Below are 11,671 nucleotides of genomic sequence, written 5' to 3' on the forward strand. Positions count from 1 at the left end.
TTCCCACACTCAGTACACTCGTAGAGCCTCTCCCCAGTGTGGATCCTCTGGTGCTTGGTCAGTTCGGAGCTCTCTCTGAAGCTCTTCCCACACTCCCCACACTCGTAGGGCCTCTCTCCAGTGTGGATCCTCTGGTGCTGGATCAGTTTGGACTTCAAGATGAATCTCTTCCCACACTCCTCACACTCATGGGGCTTTTCTCCAGTGTGGCTCCTCTGGTGCACGATCAGGCTGGAGCTCTGGTTGAAGCTCTGCCCACAGTGCCCACACTTGTAGGGCTTCTGCCCCGTGTGGATCCTCTGATGCTTTATCAGCCTTGAGCTCAACATGAAGCTCTTCCCACATTCCACACACTCATAGGGCCGTTCTCCAGAGTGGCACAGCCGGTGCAGGGTCAGGCTGTAGCTTTGGCTGAAGGTCTTCCCACACTCCCCACACTCGTAGGGCTTCTCCCCAGTGTGGGTCCTCTGATGCTTGATCAGGCTGGACTTCCACCTGAAGCTCTTCCCACACTCCCCACACTCGAAGGGCCTCTCTCCAGTGTGGATCATCTGATGCTCGATGAGCCTGAACTTGCACCTGAAGCTCTTCCCACACTCCCCACACTCAAAGGGCCGTTCCCCAGTGTGGATCCTCTGATGCTTGATCAGGTCGGAGTTCCACCTGAAGCTCTTCCCACACTCCCCACACGTGTGGGGCTTCTCCCCATCACGAACCTGCTCATGCAGCTCCAGTTCCGAGCTTTGGCTCCATCCCTGGCCGCCTTCCCGGCCCAGGCTGGCTCTTTCCCCCTCAGATCCCTGGGATCTGCGTTTGCAGCCCGTCCTCATGTGGGATGTCCGGGGCTTTTCCTCCCCGTTGGCTTCCTGCGCCGTGGAGCCGCTCAAAACGGCCTCTGCCACCAGGTTCTGCCCCGGGGATTTGTCCTCCCTGCTCTCCATGCTCAGCTCCTGCTCTGGGGGAGGAAGGACAAGGACAGGATGGGATTTGCCTCCGTGCCACAGGCAGGGGGAAGGAGATCCCCTCAGGCCGTCCCCGGGGACCCACTGCCCCCTCTTTGTTCTCCCTGTTTAGGGATGCCGGGGCTCTTTGGGCTCCCGGGCTCCCTTCTCCCCTCATTCTCTGCTCGGGGCTGCAGCGGCTCCAAGGAGTCCCCCCTGCCCCTCTCCAGCCTCTTGAGGCTCCCGCCAATGGCGCCGCTCCCCCCTCTCTGGGCTCCCCACTTTGGGCTCCTGGGGGACACAGGGCTCTGCTCCTCCAGGCTGCCTCTGCCGCCAGCCGCCACCGCCCGATGTCCCCCCGAGGGGCCTTTTCCGCTCAGCCTTGGACTTCTCTATTCTCCAAAGATCGCCCCGGAAAACCCAACCCAGGCACCCCCCGGGATATCTGGGCCGAGCTCCCCCTCCCCGCTCACCTGCGCCATGGGGGGGGCGATGATCCCACAGGTGGGGGCTGCGAATTCAGGCAGGGCTCGAGCGCGTGGCCGCGGCCGATCCGCCTTGATCCGCCTTTGTCCCTCCTCTTCCTCCCGCTCCTCCTCTTCCATCCCCCCCTCCCCGTCCTCCTCCTCTGTCTTATCCCCACCTCCTTCTCCTCCTCCATCCCTCCCCTTTCATCCCTTCTCCTCCTCCTCCTCGCTGAGCCCGCCTCCTTCTCGTAGTCCCTCCTGGAATCAAATTGCATCGTCAGAGGGAACGATTGGGAGTGACTGGGCTCATACTGGAGAGCCGAGCAAAGTGGAAGAACACGGGCGGACCAACTGGGCTCACACTGGGAGAAGCCACTGCCAGCTCTGGGATGCACAAAAACACCTCCCTAGGGCCACCTGCGGCTCGGCTTTGGAGCCCTGCCAGCTGCAAATACCCTCCCCAAAAAACCCCAAACCCCCCGGGATATTTGGGCCGGCTCCCCCTCCCCGGGCACCTGCGGGATGGGGGGGCGATGCTCCCGGGGCTGCGGCCATTCGGGGAGCGCCAGGGCCACGAGATTCTCCTTCTCCTCTTCTGCTGCGGCCGCTCGGCCTCTTCCTCACTCCCTCCTCCACCTCCCCCTTTCCCAAAGGCCGAATCGTGAGGGGAAAGGGGGCGAGGAAAGGGCGGAACCGTGAGGGGAAAGGGGGCGAGGAAAGGGCGGAACCGTGAGGGGAAAGGGGGCGAGGAAAGGGCGCAACCGTGAGGGGAAAGGGGCGAGAATGGGCGAACCGTGAGGGGAAAGGGGGCGAGGAAAGGGCGGACCGTGAGGGGAAAGGGGCGAGGAAAGGGCGCAACCGTGAGGGGAAAGGGGGCGAGGAAAGGGCGGAACCGTGAGGGAAAGGGGGCGAGGAAGGGCGCAACCGTGAGGGAAAAGGCGAGGAAGGCGGAACCGTGAGGGAAGGGGAGAGAAGGGCGGACCGTGAGGGAAGGGGCGAGAAAGGGCGGAACCGAGAGGGGAAAGGGGGCGAGGAAGGGCGGGAACCGTGAGTGGAAAGGGGCGAGGAAAGGGCGGAACCGTGAGGGGAAAGGGGGCGAGGAAAGGGCGGAACCGTGAGGGGAAAGGGGGCGAGGAAAGGGCGGGAACCGTGAGGGGAAAGGGGGCGAGGAAAGGGCGGAACCGTGAGGGGAAAGGGGCGAGGAAATGGCGGAACCGTGAGGGCAAGGGGGCGAGGAAAGGGCGGAACCGTGAGGGGAAAGGGGGCGAGAAAAGGGCGGAACCGTGAGGGGAAAGGGTGCGAGGAAAGGGCGGAACCGTGAGGGGAAAGGGGCGGGCTCAGGCCAAGGGCGGCAGCTCTGAGGGGGCACTCTGGGAGGCGGCACTCTGCAAACAGAACTGCAAGGGACTGAACATGAACGGGAGAGAAATCAGTAAGTCTGAGAGTTTTATTCGCTATCAAATACCTTTCATACACCCACAATCCCCATCCCACTGTTCTAAATTGGGATCCCACTTCTCCCAGGCTCCCCCCAACCCCTTCTTACTCTGGTGGTTGTGGAATCGAGTGAATTTATCACGAGGTAGAGTTTTTTTGAGGTGGCAAAAAGCCCCTCTGATGTGTTACTGAGCCCCTTTCAGTTAAGACTGAGCTGTTTTCACTGGGGTTTGAGATGTTTTGAGGTGACAGATCCATCTCTGGGGTTTGAGACGTTTTGAGGTGACAGATCCATCTCTCCTGGCGTTTGGAGTACAGAGAGATGGAGAAGATAAAAAAAATAGGGCAAAACCAAAAGGAGAAGCAGCCAGGAGTATTCCCAACATGGATCACAGGAATGTGTTTCCTCCAGCGGGGGATGGAGCTGGAGCAGCACACGAAGCTCTTCCCACACTCGGGGCACTCGCAGGGCTTCCCTTAGTGGTGGCTGCATTGGTGTCGGGTCAAGTGAGAGCTCTGTGAGAAGCTCTTCCCACACTCCCCACACTCGTAGGGTCTCTCCCCAGTGTGGATTCTCTGGTGGACGATGAGTTGGGAGTTGTACTTGAATCCCTTCCCGCAGTCAGGGCAGCAGAAAGGCCTCTCGTCTCTGTGACTGAGATAGTGCAGGACGAGATGGGAGTTGAACCGAAAGCTATTCCCACACTCGGAACACTCATAAGGCCTCTCCCTAGTGTGGATCTTTCGGTGCCTGATCAGGGTGTCATGGTCCCTGAAGCTCTTCCCACACTCCCCACACTCATGGGGCCGTTCCCCAGTGTGGATCCTCTGGTGCTTGATCAGGTCAGAGCTTGACCTAAAGCTCTTCCCACACTCCCCACACTTGTAGGGCCTCTCCCCAGTGTGGATCCTCTGGTGCTTGATGAGGTCAGAGCTCTGGCTGAAGCTCTTCCCGCACTCACACTCGTAGGGCCGTTCCCCAGTGTGGGTCCTCTGGTGTTTAATCAGGCTGGAGTTGCAGCTGAAGCTCTTCCCACACTCCCCACACTCGTAGGGCCTTTCCCCAGTGTGGGTTCTCTGGTGGCTGCTCAGGTGGGAGCTGCAGCTGAAGCTCTTCCCACATTCCCCACACTCGTAGGGCCTCTCCCCAGTGTGAATGATCTGGTGCTTGATCAAGTCAGAGCTCCACCTGAAGCTCTTCCCACACTCCCCACACTCGTAGGGCTTCTCCCCAGTGTGGATCACCTGGTGCCGCATCAGGTTGGACCTCCGGCTGAAGCTCTGTCCACACTCCCCACACTTGTAGGGCTTTGCACCAGTGTGGATCATCTGGTGGCTGAGCAGGTGGGTGCTCGTCCTGAAGCTCTTCCCACACACCCCACACTCATGGGGCCGTTCCCCAGTGTGGATTTTCCGGTGCTTGATCAGGCTGGAACTGAAGCTGAAGCTCTTCCCACACTCCCCACACTCAAAGGGCCTCTCTCCAGTGTGGATCTTCTGATGCTCGATGAGCTTGGAGTTCCACCTGAAGCTCTTCCCACACTCCCCACACGTGTGCGGCTTCTCCCCATCACAGACCTGCTCATGCAGCACCAGCTCCTAGCTCTGGCTCCATCTCCGGCCGCCTTCCCAGCCCAGGCTGGCTCTTTCCCCCTCAGATCCCTGTGATCTGCGTTTGCAGCCCCTCCTCGTGCGGCATCTCCGGGGCTTTTCCTCCCCGTTGGCTTCCTGCGCCGTGGAGCCGCTCAAAACGGCCTCTGCCACCAGGTTCTGCCGCGGGGATTTGTCCTCCCTGCTCTCCATGCTCAGCTCCTGCTCTGGGGGAGGAAGGACAAGGACAGGATGGGATTTGCCTCCGTGCCACAGGCAAGGGGAAGGAGATCCCCCCAGGGCATCCCCGGGGACCCACTGCCCCCTCTTTGCTCTCCCCATTTCGGGATTCCGGGGCTCTTTGGGCTCCCGGGCTCCCTTCTCCCCTCATTCTCTGCTCGGGGCTGCAGCGGCTCCTAGGAGTCCCCCCTGCCCCTCTCCAGCCTCTTGAGGCTCCCGACAACGGCGCCGCTCCCCCCTCTCTGGGCTCCCGGGGGACACAGGGCTCTGCTCCTCCAGGCTGCCTCTGCCGCCACCGCCACCCCACGATGTCCCCCCGAGGGGCCTTTTCCGCTCAGATCCCCCGAAAAACCCCACCCAGGCACCCCCCGGGATATCTGGGCCGAGCTCCCCCTCCCCGCTCACCTGCGCCATGAGGGGGGCGATGATCCCACAGGTGGGGGCTGCGAATTCAGGCACGGCTGGAGCTCGCGTTTCTCTCTGCTCAGCCTGGATCCGCCTTTGTCCCTCCTCTTCCTCTTCCTCCCGCTCCTCCTCCTCCATCCTCCCCCCTCCTCCCTCCCAACCACACCTCCTCCTCCTCTTCCATCCCTCTTTCCCTCCATCCTCCTTTTTCTCTTTCCCCACCTCCTTTTCTTCCCTTCCTCCTCCTCTTCAATCCCTCCTCAAGGAAAGGGATGGAACCCCGAAACCCCCCCCGGACTCCCCCAAACTCCAAAGGACTCCCCCAAAATCGCCCCAGGACATCCCAACTTCTCCCATGATGACCCCAAGCCCCCCCAGGACATCCAAACCCCCCCAGAGGATGCCCCAAACTCCCCCTGGACTCCCCAGATCCCCCCAGGACACCTCAAAACCCCCCCAGGATGTCCCCAAGGCCCCCCCAGGACTCCCCAAAATCCCCAGACCAGTTTTGGGGTGCAGCGGGTGCTTTATTACATTTGTACAACGGCGGCGCTGGGGCCCCCCCGGCTTTCTATGGCTTGTGCTGGGGGAAAGGGGGGCCGGGACCCCAAAATTTGGGTTTTGGGGGGAGCCAGGACCCCAAAATTGAGGGTTTGGGCAGGCCAGGACTCCAAACTCAGCTTTTGGGGTGGCCAGAACCCCAAACTCAGATTTGGGTGGGACCAGGACCCCAAACCCGAGGTTCAGGGGGGACGGGACCCCCAGTTTAGAGTTTGGGGAGGCCTGGACCCCAAAATCACAGCTTGGGACCCCAAACCCAGGGCTCGTGGGCAGCGGGGGCGGGACCCCAGAATTCAGGTTTTTTGGGGGAACCAGGACCCCAAAATTTGGGATTTTTGTGGGGCTGGGACCCCAAAGTTGGGGTTCGGGGGGCGTCACTTCCGCCGGGGCCGGTCGGGGTCGCGCCGGGGGAGCCCCTCGTCGGTGGAGGAGGTGGTGAGGAGGCCCTGCTGCCACCGGGCCAGCTCGGCGTGCTCCTGAGCGCTGGCGGCCAGCGCCCGCAGCCAGCCCTGCATGTCCTCCTGGGGGACAGAAACGGGGTCGGGGACCCCGAAAATGGGGTCAGGGACCCCGAAAATGGGGTCAGGGACAACGAAAATGGGGTCAGGGACCCCGAAAATAGGGTCGGGGACAATGAAAATGGGGTTGGGACCCCAAAAATGGGGTCAGGGACAATGAAAATGGGGTCAGGGACAACAAAAATGGGGTCAGGGACCCCAAAAATGGGGTCAGGGACAATGAAATGGGGTTAGGGACCCCAAAAATGGGGTCAGGGACAACTGAAATGGGGTCAGGGACTCTGAAAATGGGGTTAATGGCATCAAAAATGGGGTCAGGGACAATGAAATGGGGTTAGGGACAACAAAAATGGGGTCAGGGACAATGAAAATCAACCAAAATCCCCATGAGAACCCCCCAAAAACATCATCAGACACACCAAAACCCCCATGAGACCCCCCAAATCACCATCAGACACCCCAAAACCTTCATCAGACATCCCAAAACCACCATCAGACCCCCTAAAACCTTCATGAGACCCCCCAAACCCCCATCAGACCCCCCAAAACCCCCATGAGACCCCACAAAACCTTCATCAGACACCCCCCAAACCCCCATCAGACCCCCCAAAATCCCCATGAGACACCCCAAAACCCCCATCAGACCCCCTAAAACCTTCATGAGACCCCCCCAAAACCCCATCAGACCCCCCAAACCCCCACCAGTCCCCCCAAAACCTTCATCTGTACCCCCCACTCAGACCCCCCAAAACCCCATCAGACCCCCCAAAACCCCCATCAGACCCCCCAAAACCTTCATCAGACCCCCCAAAACCCCCATGAGACCCCACAAAACCTTCATCAGACCCCCCAAACCCCCATCAGAGACCCCCCAAAATCCCCATGAGACCCCCAAAACCCCCATCAGACCCCCTAAAACCTTCATGAGATCCCCCCAAAACCTTCATCAGACCCCCAAAACCCCCATGAGACCCCCCAAAACCGCCATCAGACCCCCCCAAAACCTTCATCAGACACCCCAAAACCCCCATCAGACCACCCCACAACCCCCATCAGACCCCCCAAAACCTCATCTGATACCCCAAAACCCCTATCAGACCCCCCAAAACCCCCATCAGACCCCCCAAAACCCCCATCAGACCCCCTAAAACCTTCATCAGACCCCCCAAACCCCATCAACCCCCCAAACCCCATCAGACCCCCAAAATCCCCATGAGACCCCCAAAACCCCCATCAGAACCCCCAAACCCTACAGAGACCCCCCCAAACCCCCATCAGACCCCCCAAAACCCTACAGAGACCCCCCCCAAAGCCGCACCTCGTCCTTGGCCTGCAGCAGGAACTCGCTGCCGTCGCCGGTCCTACAAGAGAGGGACATTGTCACCGTGTCCCCCCGGACTCTGGGGTGTCAGCCACCAAAGTCAACAGGAGACCCCAAAAGTGAAATCAGAGACCCCAAAAGTGCCAGTGGAGACCCCAAAAGTGCCATCAGAGACCCCAAAATGACATCAGGGGCACCCAAATCAACAGGAGACCCCAAAATGACATCAGAGACCCCAAAAGTGACATCAGAGACCCCAAAATGACATTGGAGATCCCAAAAGTGACATCAGAGACCCCAAAAGTGCCAGTGGAGACCCCAAAATGACCTCAGAGACCCCAAAAGTGACATCAAAGCCACCATAATTGAGACCCCAAAAGTGCCATCAGGGCCACCAAAATCAGCATGAGACCCCAAAATGACATCAGAGACCCCAAAAGTGACATCGGAGACCCCAAAAGTGACATTAAGGCCATCAAAATCAACAGGAGATCCCAAAATGACACCGCAGACCCCAAAATGACATCAGAGATCCCAAAAGTGCCATCAGGGCCATCAAAATCAACATGAGATTCCAAAATGACATCAGAGACCCCAAAGGTGCCATCGGAGACCCCAAAAGTGACATCAGACACCCCAAAAGTGACATCAGAGACCCCAAAAGTGACATCAGACCCACCCAAATCAACAGGAGATCCCAAAGTGATATCGGAGACCCCAAAATGACATCAGAGACCCCAAAAGTGACATCAGAGACCCCAAAAGTGACATCAGAGACCCCAAAAGTGCCATCAGGGCCACCCAAATCAACAGGACACCCCAAAATGACATCGGAGACCCCAAAATGACATCGGAGACCCCAAAATGACATCGGAGACCCCAAAAGTGACATCAGACACCCCATAAGTGACATCACAGACCCCAAATCAACACGAGATCCCAAAATGACATCAGAGATCCCAAAAGTGCCATTGGATACCCCAAAATGACATCAGGGCCACCCAAATCAACAGGAGACCCCAAAATGACATCCGAGACCCCAAAATGACATCAGGGCCATCAAAATCAACAGGAGACCCCAAAATGACATTGGAGACCCCAAAAGTGACATCAGAGACCCCAAAAGTGCCATTGGGGACCCCAAAAGTGCCATCGGAGACCCCAAAACGCCATCAGACCCTCCCAAATCAACAGGACACCCCAAAATGACATCAGAGACCCCAAAAGTGCCATCAGAGACCCCAAAAGTGCCATCAGAGACCCCAAACCCGACCAGGCCCAGGACCCACTTGAGCTTGAAGACGTTCTTCTTCTTCTTGTAGTCGTTGGCCACCTCGCTGGCGGCGCGGTGCAGGCTCAGCAGGGGCTCCCCGCCGTGCGTGGCCCCCGACGCCGGGCCCTTGGCGTCCTTGTAGAAGCCCAGGTCGCCCTTGGCCAGCACGCAGTAGAGGTTCACCCAGGACCTGCTCGTGGGACGGCGGGGTGACCACCAGGGCTTGGTGGATCCCCGAAATTTGGTGGGTCGGTCCATGAAGGGTCTCGTCTTTGGGGTACACCCAAATTTTGGTCGATCCCCTTCATTGATGGACACCCCCAACTCGTGGTAGAACCCCAAATTTTGGTCGATCCCCTTCGCTGATGGACCCCCCAACTCGTGGTAGAACCCCAAATTTTGGTGGATCCCCTTCATTGATGGACCACCCCCAACTCGTGGTGGAACCCCAAATTTTGGTCGATCCCCTTCATTGATGGACACCCCCAGCTCGTGGTAGAACCCCAAATTTTGGTCGATCCCCTTCACTGATGGACCCCCCTCAACTCGTGGTAGAACCCCAAATTTTGGTCAATCCCCTTCACTGATGGACCCCCCCCAACTGGTGGTAGAACCCCAAATTTTGGTCAATCTCCTTCACTGATGGACCCCCCCCCCAACCCTTGGTGAGACCCCAAATTTTGGTCAATTCCCTTCATTGATGGACCCCCCCCAACTCATGGTAGAACCCCAAATTTTGGTCGATCCCCTTCATTGATGGACCCCCCCAACTCGTGGTAGAACCCCAAATTTTGGTCGATCCCCATCGCTGATGGACACCCCCCAACTCGTGGTAGAACCCCAAATTTTGGTCAATCCCCTTTGTTGGGAAGCTCCAGCTCATGGTGGAACCCCAAATTCTGGTGGGCTCTCTGCATTGATGGACACCAAACCCTTGGAGAAACCCCAACCCTTGGTGGACCCCATCACTGATGGACCCCAACCCTTGGAGAACCCCCCCGAACTCTTGATGGACCCCAACCCTTGGAGAGCCCCCCAACTCTTGGAGAACCCCAACCCTTGGAGAACCCCCCAACTCTTGATGAACCCAACCCTTCGAGAACCCCTCCAACTCTTGATGAACCCCAACCCTTGGAGAGCCCCCCAACTCTTGGTGAACCCCAACCCTTGGAGAACCCCCAACTCTTGATGACCCCAACCCTTGGAGAACCCCCCAACTCTTGATGACCCCAACCCTTGGAGAACCCCCAACTCCTGATGACCCCCAACCCTTGGAGAACCCCCAACTCTTGATGAACCCCAACCCTTGATGAACCCCAACCCTTGGCGTACCCCTTCCATTGATGACCCCCAACCCTTGGAGAACCCCCAACTCTTGATGACCCCAACCCTTGGAGAACCCCCAACTCTTGATGAACCCCAACCCTTGGCCCACCCCTTCCATTGATGACCCCCAACCCTTGGAGAACCCCCCAACTCTTGATGACCCCAACCCTTGGAGAACCCCAACTCTTGGAGAAGCCCCAACCCTTGGAGAACCTCTCCAACTCTTGATGACCCCCAACCCTTGGAGAACCCCAACTCTTGAGAAGCCCCAACCCTTGGAGAACCTCTCCACTCTTGATGAACCCCAACCCTTGGTGTACCCCTTCCATTGATGACCCCCAACCCTTGGAGAACCCCCAACTCTTGATGACCCCAACCCTTCGAGAACCCCTCCAACTCTCGATGAACCCCAACCCTTGGAGAACCTCTCCAACTCTTGATGAACCCCAACCTTGGTGGACCCCTTCCATTGATGACCCCCAACCCTTGGAGAACCTCTCCAACTCTTGATGACCCCAACCCTTGGAGAACCCCCCAACTCTTGATGACCCCAACCCTTGGAGAACCCCCCAACTCTTGATGACCCCCACGGCCACGCTGCCCCCAGACCTGTTGGACGCCTTCTTGCCGGCGCCGTCGAGCTCGTGCTTGCGCAGCAGGAACCCCTCGTGCGTCACCGTGTGGGCGGGCGGCGGCGGTGGCGGCGCGCTGCCCTGCGCCGGCGCCGACCGCGAGCGCCGCGGCTCCGCCGGGCCCTGCGCCGAGTCCCGGGGGCGCGGCCGGCGCCGCGGCTTCGGCCGGTCCCGCGCGCGGGGACGCTCCGGCCGCGGGGTCCTCTCCGGAAGGGCCTCGGGGCCGGCGGGGAGACGGGCGGGGGAGTCACGGTCACGGGGCTGGGGATGGCAGGGGACAGTGAGGGGACAGTGAGGGGACAGTGAGGAGATCCAGGGGACAGTGAGGGGACAGTGAGGGGACATGTGGGGAGATCCAGGGGACAATGTGGGGACATCAAGGGGGACATGGAGGGGACAGTTGGGGAGATCCAGGGGACAGCAGGGGACAATGAGGGCACACGTGGGGAGGTCCAGGGGATGGTGAGGGGACAGTGAGGGGACATGCGAGGAGATCCAGGAGACAGTGAGGGGACACTCGGGCAGATCCAGGGAACAGCAGGGGACAATGAGGGGACAATGAGGGGACACACAGGGAGATCCAGGGGACAGCAGGGACAATGAGGGGACACGTGAGGAGATCCAGGAGACAGCAGGGGACAATGAGGGGACAATGAGGGGACACACAGGGAGATCCAGGGGACACTGAGGGGACACACAGGGAGATCCAGGGGACATGGAGGGGACACTCCGGGAGATCCAGGGGACAGCAGGGACAATGAGGGGACACTCGGGGAGATCCAGGAAACAGTGAGGGGACATCAAGGTGGACATGGAGTGGACACACGGGGAGATCCAGGGGACAGCAGGGGACAATGAGGGGACAGTAAGGGGACACACAGGGAGATCCAGGGGACAGTGAGGGGACAATGAGGGGACACTGGGGGATCTCTGAGGAGATCTTCAGGACATTGAGGACAA

General features: G+C 59.3%; 3 protein-coding genes across 3 annotated transcripts; all 3 read right to left on the reverse strand.

Moving 5' to 3' along the window:
* Positions 1–5: 5 nt before the first annotated feature.
* Positions 6–2,184, reverse strand: LOC127061191 (zinc finger protein 239-like; the record flags this gene model as incomplete). Its single annotated transcript, XM_050987767.1, has 2 exons — positions 1,924–2,184; positions 6–955 (listed from the first exon to the last, which is right to left on the reverse strand). Coding segments are annotated over exons 1-2 (990 nt in total), but the record flags the coding sequence as incomplete, so codon positions are not given.
* Positions 2,185–2,841: 657 nt separating this feature from the next.
* LOC103824994 (zinc finger protein OZF-like) lies at positions 2,842–4,648 on the reverse strand. Its single transcript, XM_030238679.2, is given in 1 exon segment — positions 2,842–4,648. A coding segment is annotated over 1 exon segment (1,326 nt). The 3' UTR covers positions 2,842–3,322.
* Positions 4,649–5,604: 956 nt separating this feature from the next.
* LOC127061190 (spectrin beta chain, non-erythrocytic 4-like) lies at positions 5,605–10,972 on the reverse strand (the record flags this gene model as incomplete). The annotated part of the gene is made up of 4 exons (XM_050987765.1): positions 5,605–6,162; positions 7,478–7,520; positions 8,770–8,943; positions 10,689–10,972. Coding segments are annotated over 4 exons (648 nt in total), but the record flags the coding sequence as incomplete, so codon positions are not given.
* Positions 10,973–11,671: the final 699 nt, after the last annotated feature.

The sequence above is a fragment of the Serinus canaria genome, unplaced genomic scaffold, assembly GCF_022539315.1.
Source record: "Serinus canaria isolate serCan28SL12 unplaced genomic scaffold, serCan2020 HiC_scaffold_204, whole genome shotgun sequence".
In the NCBI taxonomy this organism is placed as follows: Eukaryota; Metazoa; Chordata; class Aves; order Passeriformes; family Fringillidae; genus Serinus; species Serinus canaria.